The sequence below is a fragment of the Pan troglodytes genome, chromosome 13 (genome assembly GCF_028858775.2).
Source record: "Pan troglodytes isolate AG18354 chromosome 13, NHGRI_mPanTro3-v2.0_pri, whole genome shotgun sequence".
Taxonomy (NCBI): Eukaryota; Metazoa; Chordata; class Mammalia; order Primates; family Hominidae; genus Pan; species Pan troglodytes.
In genome coordinates, this window is record NC_072411.2 from 133521630 (window position 1) to 133544886 (window position 23257).

The window sequence follows — 23257 nt, forward strand, 5'->3', positions numbered from 1 at the left end:
AGCTGGGTTTCTAGTGAGCCTGATACGGTTTGCTTTTAGTCTCATAGAAAACTAAAAACAGAAAAAGGAGTAGAAAGCATTTCCAACTAGGTATCAAGCTGTTGAATCCCTGAAGGCAAAATCCATTCTTGCCCTGGAAAAAATGTCTTGTATATATGTAGTGCCTTCATTAAGAGGAGACTAAGTTCATTTACCTTTTTCTTTATTGCATTATTCAAAGGTAGGAAATTAAGAATATGATCCCCTTTTCTGAAGACAAAGAAGTGTGTTCCCAAGATACTATAGGATTAAGCTGGCCGCAGTAGCAGTGACACTAAACCACACTTCCTGCCCTGAATCACACTCTTTTCCCTGCCCCAGCCCTGGAGGTGGAGGTTCTCCTGTGGGCACAAGTCATTTATATACTTGATCGCTGAAGGTAGTGATTTTAGCTTTTCCAGGTACAGGTACTATCTCATTTAAATTGTTACCTGGGATGAAAGAAGCTTCTTTGGAAGAGGTGCCACCTCCAGGCTGTGGCTTTCCTCAGCCTGAGCATCCAGTGTTAGGAGAGAAAGGCTCCCTGGGTAAATAGCTGGCTCAGGAGGACTTGTTGGAGCATCTTCCCCTCTATATACTTTGTAGACTGAACCATGTAACTGTGTGTTGTTGACTGAGTAAATGGCTGTTATTTCAGTCATTTAAAAAAATAGCATGTGCAAAAAGTCCTAGCCTTTTTTTTTTTTTTTTTTGAGATGAAGTCACGCTCCATTGCCCAGGCTAGAGGCAGTGGCATGATCTTGGCTCAGTGGTGCAACCTCTGCCTCCCGGGTTCAAGTGATTCTCCTGCCTCAGCCTCCCGAGTAGCTGGGATTACAGGTGCCCGCCACCACACCTGGCGAATTTTTGTATTTTTAGTAGGGAGGGGGTTTTACCATGTTGGCAAGGCTGATCTTGAACTCCTAACTTCAAGTGATCCACCCACTTCGCCCTCCCAAAGTGCTGGGATTACAGGCGTAAACCACCGCACCCAGCCAAAAGTCCTAACTTCTAATATGTTTATCAGATTAGAATTAGCTTTTCTTCATCATCATCACCATATTTGCAGTGATTTTTATGATGATGTTTATAACTACTAAAATGCCTATATGGTCTTCCTGATGGTGGTGTCCGTGCGTGGGAGGGAGAACGTTGCTCTATAATGTATCGTGCTTTCACTGTAATGACTCGATCTGTGCTCTGACCGGAGTAATAGCCACCACTTGGGATGGTTTACTGAGCACTGAAGTTCTATGCTACACTGAGTCCTTTACATACATTAGTCTACTTAATTTTGCATCACCTTTTGAGGTAGGTATGAATAGTAATCCCTGTAGTAAAGAAGAGGAAACTGAGGCCCAGATTGGTTACATGACTCACCCGAGGTCATACAGCTCATGAGCAGAGGAGCCAAGATTTGTCTCCAAGTCTACCTGACCTAAAATTGTGCTTCTGGGTTTAGACATGTCATGTTTAGCTTTGATTTGTTTCCCATAGGGAAGAACATGTGTGCCAAGGTGGCAGGCCTCGTGCTCAAAGTCCTTTCGGATCTTCTTGGCCATGAAAACCATGAGGTACTCATTCAGCACTGCTGGCCCTGGGCTCGGGGAGGCTACACTGGGGACCCAATGCCTGTGACCCCACAGGCACACAGCTGGCCCAGGATGGTTGCTGTATTTGAAAACTGTACATGTTCTCTGTCCTTCTGGGATTTTCATAAGCAACTGGGAATCTTTTATAATTTTTAGAATTTTGGAAGTCAGAAGCAGGATGTTCTTTCCGTCCCTGTCTGCTTGGCCCACTGGCCTGTGCCGGGCCCCTCCAGCATTGCTTTTTCTCATCATCTAGCCCCCAACATTCCTCCCCCACATGCCATTCCCTTGGTATGTTTAACGTATCTCTGTGGATGTGGATGGAGCCTTAAAAGAGATATGATACTGTGTATGTGTGTATTGAATTTACAGAAATAGATTGCCCTTTAAGTCTCATTCTGTTTATGGCTTTTCCCTTGTGTTTTTAGGACCTTTCTATGTTGCTTTACATATGTCTAGTTCATTAAGTGTCACTACTGCAAAATAGCCCCTTGTTTGTGCCCCTGACATTTTACTTATCCAGCCTGTACACTTTGAGTGCCATCCACTCTCTGTTGCCACAGCAGTCCTCAGTGGGCATGGCTGCACCTGCCCCATGGGAGCCTGTGCCAGAGCTTCCAAGGATGTGTAGACACTCATCACTACTGGCTGCCAGCATACATCAGTTTCAGGTCACTGAGTCCTGCCAAATTGTCCTCCAGAATGGCTATACTAGCGTTTGCTCTCACCAGTGTCACCCCAACACCTGGTGTTATTTTCTAAGTTTTTAACCTATGGGCCCCAAGCACTTTTTAAATAAAGTAGAGGTATGTATGGGTAAACAAATTAACAAAAACAAATAATCAAATATGATTATTCTCTCACTTGCCTTCTACAAATGCCATTGCAGAAACCATGGCAAAGCTTCAACAAAAATCTAACCACTTTAGACAGATGAGATCCAGGGGTATATCTGAGCAGGATACGATTGAGTACCACTTGGTTTCCACACGTCTGTTCCCATTTCTTTCTTTCTTTTCTTTTTTTTCTTTTTTCTTTTTTTTTTTTTTTTTTTTTTGAGACAGAGTCTCACTCTATCATCCAGGCTGGAGTGCAGTGGTGTGATCTTGGCTCACTGCAACCTCCACCTCCCGGGTTCAAGCGATTCTCCTGCCTCAGCCTCCCAAGTAGCTGGGATTACAGGTGCCCGCCACCACGTCTGGCTAATTTTTTGTATTTTTAGTAGAGACGGTGTTTCACCATGTTGGCCAGGCTGGTCTTGAACTCCTGACCTTGTGATTCACCCACCTCGGCCTCCCAAAATGCTGGGATTACAAGCCTGAGCCACCATGCCTGGCCCGTCTGTTCCCATTTCAAGCAGACAGCTCCCATTCTGGTCATTCCATTCACATTTTACACCAGCCCTATCCACTGATTGGTGTGACTTCTTTAGCAAGTGGATGTTTGGTGTCTTTGTGACGTTCATTTTATATTTTAAAGCTAGTGAGCTCTGAACTACTTCCAGGCCTGAATGAACTCTGTTCCTCACTTTATTCAACTCAGGCAGGTGAAACCAGTGGGAAACATATTCTTCCATCTCATAATAAAGGTTGGTTTCAAGTACTGGAACCAACATGTCTGCTCTGAAAACTTAATAGACCAAAGGATTCATCATATCATTACCTGTTACCAATGCATTGGCTTTGAAAATGAGCTGGATGGGCTGGGCACGGTGGCTTACGCCTGTAATCCCAGCAATTTTGGGAGACCGAGGCAGGAGGATCACTTGAAGTCAGGAGTTCGAGACCAGCCTGGCCAACATGGTGAAACCCCATCTCTACTGAAAATACAAAAATTAGCCAGGCATGGTGGCTTGTGCCTGTAATCCTAGCTACTCAGGAGGCTGAGGCATGAGAATCACTTGAACCTGGGAGGTGGAGGTTGTAGTGAGCTGAGATTGTGCCATTGCACTCCAGCATGGGTGACAGAGCGAGACTCTGTCTCAAAACAATAAATAAATAAAGTAAGAAAAAGAAAATGAGCTTGAAAAATGACATATATATATACATATATACATACATACATACATATATACTTTAGAGCCAAGTAATATGTTTGCTACACTGTAGTAGTCATGATCTTGAAAGACAAAACCAAAATAAAGAAAAAGATGCACATAACTGACTATATGAACATTACATTTTTTGATTGGAAAAAGATGCCATAATCAAAGTCAAAAGATGAATGAAACCCCAAGGAAAAGTTGCATCACATGTGACAAAAGTTTAATATTCCTAATAGATGAAGAGCTGGTATAAATTGGTAAGTAAAAGTCAAGCAATCCAATCGAAAAGAAGGATAAAGGATATGACTAGACAGTTCACAGAATCGTGCTGCCCCAGAAACATGAAAAGATGTTCAGTTGTGCTAGTTCAATCGGGAACTGAAAATAAAAACAACCGTAGGATGCCTTTTTTTACCCATCAGCTTGGCAAGCATTGAAAGTGCTAATGAAGTCCAGTGCCGAAGGAGGGCGGTGGGAAACGAGCCCTCCTCCATTGCTGTGGCGGGCACAGCGTGTACAGCCTGCTGAAAAGGGAACTTGCTTATCAGCACCTGCCATGCTCCATGTCCCATGTGTGCAAGTAAAACATGGGTCCTGTCTTCAAAAAGCTCATAATAAAGGGGACATAGTGTGAATTTAAAAGGATACTGCCTCCAGTGCTGTAGTGGAGGGATGTACAAGAAGCGGAAGTGAGTGCCCTGTATGGGGGCAGTGGGGCGGGGGTGGGTTCAGGAGAGACTTCCCAGGAGACATGTCTGGGCTTAGTTTTCAAGGTTCATTGTATGTGTGAAGACCATTCCTGGCAAGGTGAACTGCCAGAACCTGGCTGAGACATGGAACAGCCTGGTGGGGGGCATCCCTTAGGTAGTATGGACACTTTGTGGTGGCAGGGAGGAAGAAGCAGAGGTCATGAGATAGAGGCCACCCCTTGAAGATCCTGTGTGCCACACCAAGGAGTTCCACCTTTCCAACTGGGCTCTATGGAAGGTTTCGGAGATGGAGAGAGGGATGATTTGGCCCACGCTATAGAATGTTGGTAGTGATCGATGGTTACATTAAAGGGTGAATATTGAGGGTAGAGAGACTGGTTTGGAGATTTGATGTAGCCTGGTTCATGGACGATGATGTCTGAACAAGGACAGTAGCAGTGGATATGGAAAAAGAGGGGTTCCTATCGAAGAGGCTTGAAGACTAAGTATTGGAGACTGAACAACAACAACAACAAAATCAACGATGACTCCAGAGTTTCTAGCCTGAGTGATTAGGAAGTTAAAGGTAACTTTAAGCAATGAAATGCGCAGGAGTAAGCTTTGGGAGGGAGTGACGAATTTGGTTTTAGACTCAGTGGTAGCTGTCACCTGGGCATGCAGATGGAGATGTCTGTCACTTGGAAACATACATCCTGGAGCACAGGAGAGCTGCGAGGACGGGAACACCCACTCTCCCCATTTGCCAGATTGTTCTGAGGTGTGGTGTTTGATATAGAGTTGTGCAGTATTTGAAAACTTGCAAATAACTGGGTTTTTTTCCTCCCCTTAAAGATACAGCCATATGTGAATGGAGCTCTGTACAGCATCCTTTCTGTTCCATCCATTCGTGAGGAAGCAAGAGCAATGGTAAGAAAGCGTGCCTGAGACACATGTGAGCTTCCTTCAGCGCCGCAGTTCAGAGCTTTTAGAGCAAGACCTCCTTGACTGGGCTCCATAGAAAGGCTCAGATCCGTTCCAAACTCCTTGAAATTGTATGCAAAATGTATATTTGCCATTTCCTGGGGAGAGAGTCTGTAGCTTTTATCAGATCCTCAAGGGGATCCCTAACTCCTAAATGGTGAAAAATTAAAGTGTTAGAAAGTTCCCAGCAGGCTGACTTTTGCAAAGTTATAGACATTCTGATGGCAACCAAATGGAAAAGATTATAAAACTGTCTAGGACTTGGTTTGGTTGGTAAATAGTAAACTCAGTGTTTAATGTGTACGTTAACGCTTGTATGTGAAGTAAAAAACAAACCTCAGGTGATTAGTATATTATTTTGAAAGGACAAATGTTTCTAGATCTAATCAGGAAAACAACTAGAGTTTTGTCTTTTTTCTTTCTACCATGTGAAACCAGATTAACAGTGTATTAAATGCTGTGGTGAAAGAATTAAATATATTTCCACCTTCAAAACACAGGCAAAATTCTCATTGAGACCAACAAAACATTCTTCTAATTGGTTTTGCTTACTTAAAGAATTGCTAAATCTTCTCATTGATCATTTAAAATTACATCAACAATTACACCAGAGACCAAACTTATTTAAGAACCACTCTATGTGATCACACTAAACAGTGGACCTTAATTGTCTACTGCTTTTAAATTTCACTACAGAACAGGGGAAAATAAACTTGCTTAAATTCTGTGTTATGGTCATTTAGGTGAAAGAAAGGGGTTGTCAACCAAGGCAAAGAAGAGGAAAAAACATGTAGGCTGAAGAGAAAGAATGGAGGTAGCATTCAGTCAAAGTGTGAGATGCAGCATGGAGGAAAGGCACCAGGGCAAAGGGATGGAGGGGGTGGGGAGTGAAGCTGAGGACGGGCCATGTGAGGAAGAGTCACAGTTGCAGGTTGTGAGAGCAGGACTGCCCTTAGAGATCCCAGAGCAGGGAGAAAAAAGACGGAAGAGAGGGACAACTTCTGAGACCTATGTGACAACATCAGGTCTGACAGATACCCAATAGGAGTTCCAGAAGGAGATGAATGTGAGCAAATGGGGCGGAAAAATGATTGAATAAATAATGAAGACATGGTGAAAAATACAAACGTAACAGTAAGGTGTCTAGGAAACCCCTAAATGTTTGGAAAATAAACAGCACACTGGTATTAGTTATCTGTTACTGCATAACAATTTACCCCAAAGCTTAGTGGCTTAAACAAGTTTTTGTTTTTGTTTTTGAGACAGAGTCTGGCTCTGTCACCCAGACTGGAGTACAGTGGCACCATCTCGACTCACTGCAACCTCTGCCTCCTGGGTTCAGGCGATTCTCCTGTCTCAGCCTCCCAAGTAGCTGGAACTACAGGTGTGCACCACCACACCCAGCTGATTTTTGTATTTTTAGTAGAGATGGGGTTCCACCATCTTGGCCAGGCTGGTCTCAAGCTCCTAACCTCAAGTGATCCACCTGCCTCAGCCTCCCAAAGTGCTGAGATTACAGATGTGAGCCACCATGCCCAACCAATTTTTGTTTTAGTTTTTGAGACAGGGTCTTGCTCTTTTGCCCAGGCTGGAGTGCAGTGGCCTGATCGTAGTGCACACTGCAGCCTCCATCTCCTAGGCTCAAGCCATCCTCCTGCCTCAGCTTATCCAGTAGCTGGGACTATAGGTGTGCGCCATCACACCTAGCTAATTTTTTTTAAGAGACAGGGTCTTACCATGTTGCCCAAGCTGGTCTCAAACTACTAGGCTCACGTGATCCTCCCATCTTGGCCTCCATGCAGGGATTACATGCATGAGCCGCTGAGCCTGGCCATTGAATTTTTAAATTACAGTCATGTACCACGTAACGACATTTTGGTCAACAAAAGACTGCATATGTGATAATGGTCCAATAAGATTATAATACCCTATTTTTACGGTACCTTACCTATGTTTAGAGATGCTTAGATACACAAATGCCACCTTGTTACAGTTGCCTACAGTATTCAACACAGTCACGTGCTGAACAGGTTTGTACCCTAGGATCTTATTAGCTATGCCATATAGCCTAGGTGTGTAGTAGGCTACACCATCTAGGTTTGTCACTTATTCTATGATATTTATACAATAATGACATCATCTCACAACACATTTCTCAGAACATATCCCTATCACTAAGCTACCAATGACTGTTTCTGTGGGACAAACATTCAAGAGCAGATAGCAGCGTAGTCCTAACTAAGAGTTGCTCAGTTTATAGTTGAGACTTCAGCCTCTGCTTCCAAGCTCACTCACCTGGCTGTCAGCAGGAGGCCTCAGTTTTCTTCTGGCTATTGACTGGGGACCTCATTTTCTTCCCCCTTGGGCCTCTCCATAAGGCTTCTCTTGACATGGCAGTTGGCTTCCCCTAGAATGAATGATTTGAGAGAGAAAGTAAGCAAGACAGAAGCCCCAGTGTCTTTTAGAAAAACCTACTCTCAGAAATGAGATACCATCGCATTTATTGTCTTGGTTACACAGACCCACCCTGGTACAGTGTGGAGGGGATGGAACCAAGGATGTGACTACCAGGAGGTGGAATCACTGGGGCCACCTTGGGGCTGGCTGCCACACACTCCTAAGTAACTGTGGGTCAAAGAAAAAAGCACAAGAGAAGTGAGGGGCTATTCTTTTGAAAAATATTACAAATATTTTCTCAATTTTGGTTTGTCTTTTTAAATTATGGTAGTTAGCCAGAAGCGGTGGCTCACGCCTGTAATCTCAGCACTTTTGGAAGCCGATGTGGGCAGATCACGAGGTCAGGAGTTTGAGACCAGCCTGGCCAACTTGGTGAAACCCCGTCTCTACTAAAAATACAAAAATTAGCCGCGTGTGGTGGCACGTGCCTGTAATTCCAGCTACTCAGGAGGCTGAGGCAGGAAAATTACTTGAAGCCAGGAGGCAGAGGTTGCAGTGAGCCAAGATCATGCCATTGCACTCCAGCCTGGGTAACAGAGCAAGACTCTGTCTCAAAAAGAAAAAAAAAATTATAGTGGTCTTGGTCAAACATTAGCTTTAATGATAGCCAGATCTGTTAATATTTTCCTTAATGGCTTCTACATAGGTTTCTAGATAGGCTGTGAGTTTTGGACTTTGAAAAGGGAATGTGGATTACTTACATAAAGATGTAAGTAGATGATGGGGCACGGTGGCTCATGCCTGTAATCCTAGCACTTTGGGAGGCTGAGGTGGGTGGATCACCTGAGGTCAGGAGTTCGAGACCAGCCTGGCCAACATGGAGAAACCCTGTCTCTACTAAAAATACAACAATTAGCCAGGTGTGGTGGTGGGCGCTGATAATCCCAGCTACTCAGGAGGCTGAGGCAGGAGAATCGCTTGAACCCGGGAGATGGAGGTTGTAGTGAGCTGAGATCATGCCACTGGACTCCACCCTGTGCAACAGGGTGAGACTCTGTCTCAAAAAAAAAAAAAAGATGTAAGTAGAATAAGCTTCCCTCTGGCATTTAACAGAGATTAAAGATATAAGCCAGGGAGGAACCCCCTTTTAGCCTGAGAACACATCACCTAGGCAGTTGCCTACTTAATTATTTGTGAGAGTGACCTCTAAGGGATGATCATGCCCACAATAAGGTTTTTCTAAAACCCTGAGATTTCCCTCCTTTCACGTTTATCCTTGAGGAAGTTTTTAGATTGATAAAGCCATTATATTCTCTTTGCATGTAGGTCTCACATGGGTGCATTTGCTTGGCAGAGTTTAGGTTGTATGCCTGCACCCTAGCTGAAAGGGAGGCTAGAAATGCTGAATAGTGAAGGAAATAAGACAACAAGGAAAACGTTTCCCACAATTCCTCCACCTTGACATCTGATCATGCATGGTGCTAGGGAAGTGGAGGCAGAATTGATGTCCTCAGCCCTGCTGGTATTTGGTTTTTATTTGTTTATTTTTTTGAGACAGAGTCTCGCTCTGTCGCCCAGGCTGGAGTGCAGTGGTGGGATCTCGGCTTACTGCAACCTCTGCCTCCCGAGTTCAAGCAATTCTCCTACCTCAGCCTCCAGAGTAGCTGGGATTACAGGTGCCCACCACCATGCCTGGCTAATGTTTGTATTTTTAGTAGAGACAGGGTTTCACCGTGTTGGCCAGGCTGGTCTCAAACTTCTACCTCAGGTGATCCACCCACCTCAGCCTCCCAAAGTGCTGAGATTACAGGCGTGAGCCACCGCGCCCGGTGCCTGCTGGTATTTGTATGTGTGTCAGCACAGTCCTTCTGGAAAGCAGTTTGGCAGTTACATGAAAAATCACTAAAGGATCTATCTTTTGGACTCATTCATTTTCTTCTGGTTGTTGATGCACAGAAGAAGAGCTCTATGCATGACAATGCTCATTTCAACATTTTTATGAGGGAAAAGCTGGAAGCAACATAAATATCTAGTAATACAGGAATTGCTAATGAAATTATGATTCTTTTGCTCAAAATATTAATATCTATTGAAGATGATAATTAGGAAAAGCAGTATGAAGCAGTATGGAAAAATGTATTTTACTGTATAATGAGAGATAAAAGCACAGTATCTAAGAATGTGTGTGCTCATGGAAAATGACACAATATACATAAAAATTACATTAGTACCAAATGCTATTATAGAAGTCTTACAAGAATACCTAAAGGGAAAAAGGAGAACAAAATAAATGAATCCCCTGAGGCCCATTTGAACTTTAAGAGCCTGCCAAGGCCTGGGGCTGGAGAAGAGATCAGATAAGTGGAGCTGCCCTAATACCCACTCCCCAGGCCTCCTGCAACTAGGGCTGGAGTCATAGTCAGCCATGGGCCTCTGCCCTGGGGACCCCAACAAACATCCTGCCCAGGGCTGGAGCCGATCAGAGACTCTGCAGGTTATAAAGGCTCCCAGAATCTGGGAAGGCCAGGGAGCTGGGCTTAGAAGCCACTCAGCCCAGAGGAATGTCCAAGCACACCATGGGGCTGCTCTGCTCCAGTGACCCTGGGGCCCACAGCACAGGCCCATGACGCCTGCAACTGCCTCCGCTCTCTCCAGAGGGCTGGGTGCTGCTGCTCCCCACCCAACAGAATGATGTGTATTCCCCACGCACCTGATCCTCCACATTGCCCACTTCTGAATCAAAGTCATTTGCTTGGCAGAATCTAGGTGGTGTGCCTGCACCCTAGCTGCAAGGGAGGCTTGGAATGTGAGTATTCTGTCTGTTGCCTTGGGAAATTAACAGTGTAGAGAACCTGGCTATAAGGCATTTGTCAGCCACAGGTGTCACAGTTGTCCATTACAGGTGGTCAGCCTAGTCACTGTATTCCGTGATGCTCACTAGGTACGGGCTTTGCTTTGCTTTGCTTTGCTTTGCTCTCCTTCCTTTCAACGGGGTCTCACTATGTCACCAGGCTGGTCTCGAACTCCTAGGCTCAAGCGATTCTCCTGCCTCAGCCTCCCAATCTCATGATTACATGTCATGTAATCTCATGTCATGTAATCATGTCATGTAATCATGTCATGTAATCATGAGATTACAGACATGAGTCACCACGCCTGGCCTAAGTATGGGCCTTTCAAAATTAGTGTAGAAATTTTTCATATTCTTGGCCCCATAATTCTACTTCTGAAGCTCCACACAAGACATGAGCAAAGATGTATGTATCAGAATGTTCATTCCAGCTTTATTGATCATAGCGGAAGACAGGAAACAATGACAAGACCTAACATGAGGGAGTGACTAAGAACAGAGGCCGGAAGGTAGAGTAGTTGAGAGTGGGTACTCCTGAGCCTGAGGCTGGCTTCGAATCGTGTTCCGCCACTTCCTAGTTGGCTAGTGACAACTGAAGCTCTCAGTGTGATCGTTTTTCCATCTGTAAGATGAGGATTATTGCAGTACCAAACTCATAGGATTGAAAGCATTGAAGGAGCTCATAATATATTTAGAAGAGTGCCTAGCGTGCAGTAAGCATTGAGAGATGTTAGCTGCTATTATTATTATTATAGCTATGAAAATGTAGTTTATAAGATTTTTATTGAACATGAAAATGATCATAAAGTTAAATAAGAAGCAACATATTATCAGTATGTTCTGAGTTACGTAAAACAATGCACATAAAAGGAAGGAAATACTTCAGAATGTTCCCAATTATCTCTGGGTGGGGGGCCTGTGAGTAATTTTTATTCTTTCTTTTATGTTGTTTGCAAGTTTTCTATTACAGAACTTGTGTCACTTTCATAACTAGAGGAAAATATTTATATCTACCTGAAATAGATATTTGAATTTCTCAGGGGAAAATTTCCCTTGAAGACCTTTAGTGATAGAGGATTAGACTGTGAAGCTGGAACAATAGAATGCGCTAGAGAGTTCAGTTGTTGAGTAAAAGTAGAAGTGAGTTCGAAGTTAGTTGTTCTGTGTAGCGTTCAGTGCGTGTTGTCAGGCTCTGGAAGAGATGCTTTCTCTCATTTAATCCCTCAAAGGTCCCCTGAAGGAGTGACTGCGGTTGTGCCCATTTTGCTGCTGACAACATCAAGGCTGAAAGGTGAAATCCTCTGCCCAGGGCCACACGGCCGGCGAGGGGCTACGCACCGTGGTTTGACTCCAGAGCCCTCTGCACCTGTGCTGCAGTATCACTCCAGACTTGGGACTTTCACCTAGTCAGACATCTGCACATGACAAATTGTTTTCTTTAACACTATATATACAAATACAGGCTTCTCTATGATTATCTTTATGGTAGTCTTTAATGATAGCTAGCTGGAAGGAGCAGGAGTTCCTTATTTACTTTTTGCACACTGCTTGTATTCCCATTTTTATGCATCTGGATTATTCACTAGGACCTTTTATTATCCTTCTGTCTTCCTGGACATTGTTACCTGACCTAAATTATCTGAAATGACAAGTTATTACTTTCAGGATAAGATGTGGTTGTTCTATGACTTCTTTCTATAATTTAGATCAGATATTACCTAATGTATGTGATTTTTTAAAAATACATGATATTTTGGCTGGGCACACAACTCACACCTGTAATCCCACCACTTTGGGAGGCTGAGGTAGGAAGACTACTTGAGCCCAGGAGTTCGAGACCAGCCTGGGTGACATGGTGAAACCCCATCTCTACAAAAAATACAAAAATTAGTCAGGCATGGTGGCACATGCCTGTAGTCCCAGCTACTTGGGAGGCTAAGGTAGGAGAGTCACTTAAGTCTTGGAGTTGGAGGTTGCAGTGATCAGAGATCGTGCCACTGCACTCCAGCCTGAGTGATAGAGCAAGACTCCATCTCAAAAAATAAATAAATAAGTAAAAATTTTTAAAAGGGGCTTATCACACTGCTTTTTGCTTGATAACTTTCTCCTTCCTGTGGCCCTTACATTGAGTGGGGGATGGAGAAGAGAGGAGAGACACATTTGTGAGATAGATATAAAATTCAGCTCTCCCAGCAGTGCAGGGCCAAGGCAGTCATTGGTTGGTAACTGTCTCTCTGGTACGACAAGCCTGGCCAGGTGTCCACCTGGTCCCACAGGAGCCTGGGCGCTGCTGCTCCCTCAACTCATGGACAACTTTCCAGAGTCCTTCCTCCCTTCCAGACTGTCACCTCCTCCTCTGTGAGCTTACCCATCTCTGCCTCCCAGCTCAGTGTTACTGTTCCCTAAGGTTCTATCCTAACCCTCTGCTCTTCTCTCACTGCCGTCACTGGGGAACCTTGTTTCTTCCCTTTGCTTCAGCTACCAGATCTCTCTCCTGAGCCACGAACCCCTACTGGACACAGCAAGCACAATCTTGACCATTTATCAAGCATCCACTCTGTGCCAGCCATTGGACTAGAGGCTGTTTCTTCAGGTGTAATTTACAAACAGTGAAAAGCACAGGCCTTACATGGGGGAGTTTAGTACATCTTGACGAATGTGTATATCTGCATACCAACACCCAGTTATATACTTTGTCTTTTAAAAATTTCAAGTCAACTCAAATTGTTATCCTCATATTTATAGTTGAAGAAACAGGCTAGATGAAGTTGAGTGATTTGAGTGAGGTCACACATTAAATTCATGGGGGAGCTAATTGCAATTACAATACTGATTTAACTTTTCTAGAAGGTAGTGCTCTGTTTTGGATGATAAGAACTCAGCATGTTCAAAGCTGCACTTGGCATTTCTTTAATTCAGTTAGAGCTATTGATTCCAAACTGGCCTACATAAAAAGAGAACTTGTTGGCTCATGTAACTGAAAAGTCCAGGAAAATGTTCAGGCACAGTTTGATCAGGGGCTCACATGCCACTAGATCCGTTTCTCTGGCAGTACTTCTGGACTCCACTTCCTCTGTTTTGAGATCATTATTAGAAGCACTTTCCCCTCACAGTGGTTAGAGGCCTCATCAGCTCAAGCTGTATGGACTCATTCAAATCCTGCCAGGGAAGAGGAGGGAGGGGAATTAGACAATGTGCTTAAGTCGGTATCTTATCCCTACTTTTCCCCGGAATTCTTTTACCCAATATTGAAAATTCTGGCATCAGGGTATTATAATAAACAATGTATAGTGTAGTGACTTTATAATTCTTTTAATAGAAAAGGAATGAAATCTGTTTAAAGAGAGGTTCTATTCATTTACTTCTCTAAGCATATGGTTTCACTTCTCAATGATCATATTTGGCCCTAAAATCCAGAAGACAGTTTATAAATTTAGGGAAAACACAGGAAAAAAAAAAAGTAGCTCCCAGACCAACATATTGCCAAAACTTAAGGCAATATTATGCAGTAAAATTTTACAATAGTTTTTTTTTTTGCTAAATGTGTTATAATTCAGCCAGAGAGTCAATAAAAAGAAAATTATTTCACTGTGAATTATGAAAAGGATAAAATGAATGTTTAGTATAAGCCAAGGATTTTTCCTTCTGCCTTTGTGGGACCAGTTGGACACCTGGCCAGGTTTGTCTTGCCAAAGAGATAGTTACCAACCAATGACTGCCTTGGCCCTGCCCTGCTGGGAGAGTTGAATTTTTGTATCTATCTCTTAAACATATCTGCCTCCTCTTCTCCGTCCCCCACCCAAGGTATCCTCTTCCTCTCCCCAGAACATTATTTTTTGGATTAGATGAGATGACCTCATTGAAAAGTAGTTTCCCCCCAGACACTGAAATGTTAACTATTACTTTCGCCAATACTTCTAGGGAATGGAAGACATCCTACGCTGCTTCATCAAAGAAGGCAATGCTGAAATGATCCGCCAGATAGAATTCATCATCAAGCAGCTAAATTCCGGTCAGTTTGATGCAAGAATCTTTGATCTATCTTTTGAATTATTCACATTTGCCAGAAAGACATATGGCGTTTCATTCAAGAGGCCTTTAGGAAGCCGGGCACGGTGGCTCGTGCTTATAATCCTGGCACTTTGGGAGGCCGAGGTGGGTGGATCACGAGGTCAGGAGTTCAAGACCAGCCTGGCCAATATGGTGAAACCCTGTCTCTACTAAAAATACAGAAATTAGCCAGGTGTGGTGGCTTGGCCTGTAGTCCCAGCTACTCAGGAGGCTGAGACAGGAGAATCGCTTGAACCCAGGAGGCAGAAGTTGCAGTGAGCCGAGATTGCACCACTGCACTCCAACCTAGGTGACAGAGCGAGACTCCATCTCAAAAAAAAAAAAAAAAAAGAGGCCTTTAGGAAGGTGGGGAGACCCAAGTGAACCCATAGACAAAAGTTCAGCCAGGTAGGCTGAGCGCGGTGGCTCACACCTGTAATCCCAGCACTTTGAGAGGCCGAGGCAGGCAGATCACTTGAGGTCAGGAGTTCGAGACCAGCCTTACCAACATGGTGAAACCCCGTCTCTACTAAAAATGCAAAATTAGCCAGGCGTGGTGGCGCATGCCTGTAGTCCCAGCTACTCAGGAGGCTGAGGCAGGAGAATCGCTTGAACCTGGGAGGCGGAGGTTGTAGTGAGCCGAGATTGCGCCATTGCACTCCAGCCTGGGCGACAGAGCGAAACTCCTTCTCAAAAAAAAAAAAAAAGTTCCGCCAGGTAGTCAAGGCCAGATTGTCCAAAGATTAACAATCTCTTATCGTACTCTAGGCATATAGTCAACAAAAAGAACTTAAAAGCAATTACAGAAACCCTCCCCTAACCTTGTAAGTTCTCTTTATGTGGCCTCTCCCTTTCCCCTCCTAAATCCTGCCCCACTATTAAGGTGGCTTCCCAAGGGTCCTGGGGTCAGATAATGAAAGCAAATGCCACTGTAAGAAACTTCATCATTTTCCCACTTTTATTCATTCACTGCAGAAAAACTGATGTTGCCAACTGCAGTGTGGAAGGAGGCAATGTGGTCCTTCTATCCAGCCTCCTCCATTACCATAACAACCCACATCCCATAGTAAGCAGGAGAGAGGAAGGCCAGGAAGCCTGGGATGGGGCAGAGGTGGTAGGGAAAGCTCTTCGGCTGTTTCTGTGGACTCCTGACATCATTCACCTGCCAGAGGTACCAAGCACTGCTGGAATCCGGGGCCAGGTTTGTCACCGAGTCTCTCTCCATGCCCTTCCCTGACACCCAGCAGTCCACATCCCTGCAAGTCACATGCGTGAATCCCTTCTGCACATGAGCAGAAAGTGAAGAGTGAGTCTCAAGAGAGCTGCTTGGCCAAGGCCAGAAGCCCCCAGGTGGCCTTTCTTCTAGCTCAGGGTTCACAGTCTGGCTGTACAGGGCGGTCACCTGGGGAGATGTTTAAATCTTTAAGACTGTACCCCACACAAATTAAATCAGAACCTCTCAGAGAGGGGATTTCAAGCTCCCAGTGGGGGCCTCATGTGCAGCCAAGGGCAGAGCCTCACTGCCTGGGTCACAGAAACGAGGGTGTCCAAGGGGCTCCCGATCAAAAGGAGGCAGCTGAGGAGAGCAGCCAGGGAGCTTTGAAACCTTTGTCCTTTTTAGGCTGGGTGCCCATTTGCCTTGAATATCTCTTCTTTGGGTTGTATGGAACAGCTATAATTCATCCCAGATTCAGGTGGGCAAAAATTAGAACTTTATTTTTTGCAGTAACTTCATTTCTGACTCTCAACCCTCATTCTGGCATATTGAAAAAAATAAAAATAAGACCTGAACCTCAGTGCTGCCTGAGGTTGCTCTCCTGCCTTCTCTGGGTAGGCCACGGTGTGGGGGCAGAGGATTGTTGCACATCCGCGCCTAGTCATCAGCTGTGCCCAGCCCTCCCAGGCCAGGAGTTCTCTGCATTCAGGCTGAGAATCTTCTTCAAGGCCACCTGTGTGTTTTAGTCCACTGAGATACATCTGTCTCCTTGTCTTCCCTCCTTCCTGGCAGCCAAGAAGCAGGATGCAGGCCCCCTTTACTCTCTGGCCCAAGAAACATCTTTTTCTCTTTTATAAGCCTGGCCCTTGGACCAGCCTGCTAGAGTGGGATAAGGGGACAATTTACACTTTTGTAAGGGATGTCTCTGGAAGAAATTGTGTTGGGCAGAGCTAAACTTTCTAACCCTGGGCATTCTGGAAGGCTTGGGAAATACCTACTTAGTTCAGTAAGTTACTGTTTAAATAAAGAGGGCCTAAAGTATTTATCTTTCTATCTCAAGCACCTAAGTTATTCTGTATCCATAGGACAGTGGCAGGAGCCCGCCACTTTGAAACGAAATTTTACAGTGATTGAACATTCAGATGGAAGACCAGACACACAAGTACCTCGGGACGTCCATCACCAGCATCAAATCAAAGTGAAACCCAGGAGGACAGCCTCCATCCTGTCTTCATCCTCAAGTGGAAATTAATAGCAGAGTACAAATTGTTGCTAGTGTACCAGTTCTTAAGATGTGTGAAATGGCATTGCCACCATCTTTATTTAGATTATTGGTTTCCTTGTTCTATTTCAGTAAACTTGAAAACATCTCTGTGGGTTTTCACACGTCCAAGTCCAATCACAGTCTTCTAGCACAATTTATCCAGTAAAGTTTTAAGGTCTTCAAGTATTAAAATTCAAGTATATTTTAGTGACCTAACCCCACAGGTGGGGAAGGACTGTTCTGGCAAAGCCTAAAGGAAAATTCCAGCTGGTGACATTGACAACGCCGGGTGAGCTGCCAACAGCAACAGCAGGGAGATTTGTCCCCTGGCTTGGGCCTGGACCACAATGTCAGCCCTCAGGGAGGGGAACCAGCACCAGAGAGACAACAGAGGCACCAGCCAGGTCACTGGGCAGGAGCAAGGCAGAGCCCCCGGGAAAGGAATGATACTGGCCATTCTAGCCCCACGTGCGTTAGATATCGGAGTGCGGGCACCTCATGGAGTGTGGACCAACTCAGGGAACAGGATGGGAGACAGTCATCCCAGAGAGGGGCTGAGGTCTACAAGGCACTTCACTTCTCAGGACAGGATTATTCTGGGTAGTGGGATGAGTCTAAGCCAGCAGGCCTTGAAGTTATGGGGTCAGGAGAAGGGGAGCTGGGCAGGAGGAGGCAGAGAAAGAGAAGCGTGGCTGGGCTGTCTGTGGCCTTACAAAATAGCCAAGAGTCTTAAAAAAGGCATTTCTGTATTCGAAAATGAGCGTTTTATAACTGATGAGTACAGCAGCACTTCCTGAAGGTGGAATGGTGTATGCTGTTGGTGGATAGGGAAGTTAGTCATTAAACTTCAGCCAGAAAGCAGAGTGGCGTCACATCTTCATGCCTGCACAGTAGCTTTCTAGACTAAATGGCATTCACGACAATGCTGCGACCCGTGGGGCATGCAAGCCTCAGTGAGCAGGAGGACACTTTGGTGTCCCACTGGCCTCGGTCCAGTGAAGTCAGTGGAGTCCTTCCCTTTAGAATGAGCGTTGGGTTGAGAACATGGGTTTCTACATCTTCCCTCCTGGGAATGGTTTGGTGTTTGATCAAATGTGGGTGCACCCTGCCTGCCACTTTACAAGCTGGGTGCTCTCCTCAAGTATGGCTTCAGTCCTTCTTTTCTCCTACTTCCCATTTGACTTCCTTCCTTCTTTCAGGCTTTCTTTACCTTCATGTCATTTGTTCAAGAAACAAGTGCTAATAAGAAAGATGTAGTAGGGATAGAGGGAGGAGTAAGTCAGCTGCTCTGTCCCCTGGGACTCACAGTTCAGTGCAGTGGGTGAGAGACAAGTCAGTAAGCATTCATTCATTAGTAAGCAGCAATCTTCCAGAAGTGGCGTGAACTGTCAGGAGTTCTAGATAAAACGCTGAGTGTGTTCAGGGGAGGAAGAGATGGCTGCTGAGCAAGGGGATCAGGGAAGACTTCGTGGAGGAGAAAGTACCAACACCTCTGCAGTGCCTGCTTCGTACCTGGCCCTAAGCCGGGCGCTTCCCTCATGGTGTATCGTGAGGTCCTCCCGACAACCCTGAGAAGTGGCTGGTACAACCCCCATTCTACAGAGGAGGAAGCCGGGGCTCTTTGTTTCTGTAATTCCTTTGTGCTACCAACTTACTGCTCTTTTGTAAATTCTTAAAAAGACCTAGCAATGAACCACAGAGCCTTCAGGAACCCTGCCTGCCATGACCACCACCCATACCGCCCGTGGAAAAATCATGGAGTTTAGAGATAGACTCGGCTTGAATCTCAGCTGTCTGCCACTTACTGGAAGTGAGACCAAGAAGTCTCTTTCCTCTCTGTGCCTCTCTGTAAAATGGGGGATAATAGTCAACAAAATATTTGTAAGGATTAAGTGAAATAATGGGTATGGAAGAATCTAGCATGATGCCTTGAAATAAATATTTACTTTCTTTCCCCTAAATTCCCCTAAAATTATATGCTGGCTTTTAATTTCCCCCATGCTACTATAATCATGTTCTGGTAAAAATGGAGAGATTTACTATTTAAAATTGCTTAGGATGATCTCAGACAGTGACTGAAATGGTTGTGATTAGGATGGTTAGGAGCATGATGACTTTGATGTAACCTCATTCTCATTAAGGTGTTTATGTCTCTGCAGAGGCTGACAGATTCTATGGACCAAGGCTCCCACTGTTTATCCATTATTCATTGATTCTTTTTTTCTTTATAGAAGAGCTACCAGATGGTGTTCTTGAATCTGATGATGATGAAGATGAAGATGATGAAGTAAGTTGGAGGTTCTTGACACCACATAGAAAACCCATACCAAACTATTCTCTCTTTCCTGCCTTGACAAGTTAGTCCAGAAATGGAGATTTTTCATTCCTGCTACACTGTTTCTCACAATTCTGAGGGTTGGCTAAAGCTCAGCTGGGTGGTGGTTCGGGTCTCACTTGGGGTCTCATGTGGAGAGCCCAGTGGCCATGTTTGAAGACTCCCACACTCATTGGGTTCACAGCAGAGACGCAGCATTGCATGTCATTCGAGTTTCATGGGAAGCTGAACAATGACCATTCTTCTGTGTGAGCTTTTGCTCTGAAGGGGCACGAGCCTCGGCCTGTCTTCCTCACCGGTGGGAGTGCTGGGCGTGTAGGCGCCTGGCGAGAGTCTCTGGCGTGAGGGGTGCTGGGTTTAGTTCAGAGCTAATGGAACTGACCAGTTTTCTCTGTTATTTGCATTCTTTTGACTTGTGTTTCCTCAGCTGTGAAAAATCTACTTGCCTGGTGTTTCAGAGCATGAAGGTTTAGAAGTTAATGTATGCGAGTCTCTGAAATGATGTAAAGAATGGTGACTCAGGGACTGTAGTCGGATTTTCAGATGACAAGATTTTACATGGTTTTCCTTCAGATACCTAGGAAGAAAAGACCTGTTGTCCCCTCTGGTCATCCTTGATTTGCCTGCCTTCATTTGCAGGGAGCAGTTACTCCTGCAGTGAATGCTGGAACATTTTCATCTATTTTGGGGGGAGCATTCACTGAAAAAGTGGATGTCAGAGGATGTTTTTTTGTTTGGAGTCGTGGCCTATCAGCTTGTAAAATGTGTAAAAGCCAGGTTTTTGATCACTGATGGCATCAGTTGGGAAAGAGGTATTTAAGAGCCCCTGCCAGAGAGGATGTGCTAAGATCTGCTGGGAGATGCTTCCTCAGCAGGCGGCCTCTGTGGCTGCCGTTTTCTTCACAGGCTGCAGGTGGCATCAGCGGGTATGTGCTCCTGCTGGCTCTTCCTGCCTTGTCCAGCAGTGCAGAGCTTGACCTCCAGATAGGGGTCCTGGCCCCTATCATCTTCTCCAGGCCCCTGTGTTTACAAAGGTGGAGGCAGAGGGAAAAACACCAGCTTGAGCTCACACAGAGAGTTGATGGTGGTAAAATTGGGTTTAGAACAGGAGTTGGCAGACACTTTGTGTAAAGGAAAAGATAGGAACTATTTTAGGGCTTGCAGGCCACACAGTCTCTGTTCCAGCCACTCAATTCTGCCATTGTAACACGGTGGCTGTCAGCAGTACATAAGTGGCTGAACGTGGCTGTGTTCCTGTAAAACTATTTATGGACGCTAAAAATTTGAATTTCATACAATTTTTGCATGTCATTAAATATTTTTTCAAATACTTAAAAACACAAAAATCATTCTTAGCTAGTGAGCATAGGAAAGCAGGCACCTGACTCGTGGGCCATTGTTTGCCAGCCCCTAGGCAGTTCCCGGACTTGGGCAGCCTTCTCTTGATTATAATGAGTCACCACCTTTGTGCCTGGCCCTTCAATATCATTCTAAATGATAGTTTAAATTAATATTTAATTATTTGTTTTTAACAGCTTTTTTTCATTGTGTCCAAAAGTTCGTCTCGAGATCTGTTTTCTTCCCTTCTTGTATCATCCCTTTGGGTTTTTCGGTTTGCTTTGGTTTTTCGTTTTGCTTTGTTTTTGCTATAAATCCTGTTTTTATCTTATAAGGGAAAATTCATTTTGTTCAACTGTTCTAGTTAATGATGAGAACTCAATTTCTGGAAATTTCATTCTGAAAGCAGTTGTCTACTGTAAATGAACAAATACAGAAGTCTTATAATTTTCTGGACTTTTGCTACTCTTTTAAGAGGTTGATGTTTGAAAATACTTGTGATAACCAGAATTTTCAGAAGATTTCTAGAAGAGGTTTAGTTGGAAAATTATAAGGAAAAGATCTGTCATTTGGGCCAAATGGGACTCTGTGATGAACCCCGGGCAGCAGATGGGGGCTCCTTCTCCCAGGTAAGCCTCACTGTGCATCACCGGTGCCAGCCGGGGCAGTCCGGGCACAGCCCATCTTGCCTGGATTTTACTCAGCTTTCACCGGAGGCTAGCATTACGTTTATAACTGTCTTTCAAAGTTGGAGGGAAAAAAGAGAATGACAGATCTTAGGCTAAAGAAAATTTCTAAGAATCCTTTGAGAAGTAGCACTGTTGTTGGAATGTGGTTATCACTTCCCAAGGTGACAGCGCTGAAGGAGACAGCAAAATTATTTGCAAGGTGTTGGAGTCATACCGTATCTTGCTTAGCAGTGTAAATGTTCTTTCATTTAATATTTAGACCCAAAACACAGAAAAATGAAACCACTGTTTTCAGTTAGCTGCTTCGCGACTCTAAAGATAAAATGGTTCTAATGGGGCCAGGCACGGTGGCTCACACCTGCAATCTCAACACTTTGGGAGGCCAAGGTGGGCGGATCACTTGAGACCAGCCTGGCCCACATGGTGAAACCCCATCTCTACTAAAAATACAAAAATTAGCTGGTTCATGGTGGCGTGCGCCTGTAATCCCAGCTACTAGGGAAGCTGAGGCACGAGAATCACCTGAACCTGGGAGGCGGAGGCTGCAGTGAGCTAAGATCCTGCCAGTGCACTCCAGCCTAGGCAACAAAGCAAGACCCCATCTCAAAAAAAGGGGGGGGGCTCTAGTGGGATGGGGCCTGAGACCAGGGTAAATTATGCTCACTCTAAATCACATTGAGCTGAAATCTGCACTCGCAACTTCCACCACTGCTATCCCTGCTTCACTGGAAACTCTCAAGAGAACCCCTGATGCAAAGTCTCGTTTTTCTCTGTAATTTATAATGACTTGATCTAATGTGCTAACCTAACAAAGTTATGTCTGAATATACATACATTTATACACTAAAATTTAAAAAAAAATAAAGGTAGAGCTAGAAATGCATCTTCTGATTTATAGACTGTCTAGGATATAGTGTCAAATAGAAAAAGGAAATCATAAAGTAATTTGACCAATAATTTCAGAAAAAGCAAATGTATAAACACACAGGGCTATGGATTATGTATGTGCCTATGTAGCGGAAAGGTGTGGACATGTACGCCCTCTTTGCTGACATTATAAACTGCAAGGGGGGAATAGGAATAAGGAAGTTTGGGTGAAAAATGCAGAGAGGCCCTGAGGCTCCTCAAGAGAGAGAAGTGAGAATAGGACACGGGGTTTAGTGGCGTGGAAGTCAGTTGCTGTGCATTTTTGTGGGTTGATGGAGCAAAAGCGAAATGAATGGATTAAGGGCCAGGTGGGAAGTGAGAAAATGGCTTAAGAAGTGTATGCTGCTCCTCGCCCAGTCTGGCTGTGCACAGAAGAGCAATAGTGGCTGAAGGGGGCGTTTTTGTTTGTTTTAAGATGAGAGAAACCTGAGCATGTTAAAATGCTGATGGAATAGCTCCAGCCGAGAGGGAGAGCTGGAACATTCAAGGCAGGAAGAGTCTACAGGATGGCATCGAAAAGATGGGTGTTTTCATTGTTTTCTAAACCACTTATACTTTCTTGGCCCACAAAGCCCCAGACCCATTTAAACCTCAAACAAAACCATCATTAGATCAGCTTGGACAATACACCCCAGGGAATGGACAATGACAGCTGTTATTTAAGGATTCAAATGCATCTCATTTAGCACTTCAGAGAAATGTGTTACCTGATGCATTTATTTTATATGAAACAGACGTAATATGTTACAAAAGGGCTGTTGGTAAATCACTAAGCTTAGGAGCCTGGTTCCGTTGTTCTCACCCCCAGTGACTCAGGTTTCCTTACTATATATCACAGCCAGTTTCCTTGTATGGCTTCCTTAAGT

At 44.6% G+C, this 23257-nt stretch overlaps 1 protein-coding gene across 16 annotated transcripts in view; it reads left to right on the forward strand.

Moving 5' to 3' along the window:
- The window catches only part of ARMC9 (armadillo repeat containing 9), a 172353-nt gene that overhangs the window by 74705 nt on the left and 74391 nt on the right, over positions 1–23257 (forward strand). For all 16 annotated transcript variants that reach the window (XM_009444540.5, XM_054680182.2, XM_016950685.4 and 13 more), the window contains 4 exons: positions 1516–1592; positions 5196–5270; positions 14494–14584; positions 19334–19389. In XM_009444540.5, coding sequence (XP_009442815.3) covers positions 1516–1592; positions 5196–5270; positions 14494–14584; positions 19334–19389 — 299 coding nt within the window. The remainder of the gene's footprint in view (positions 1–1515; positions 1593–5195; positions 5271–14493; positions 14585–19333; positions 19390–23257) is intronic.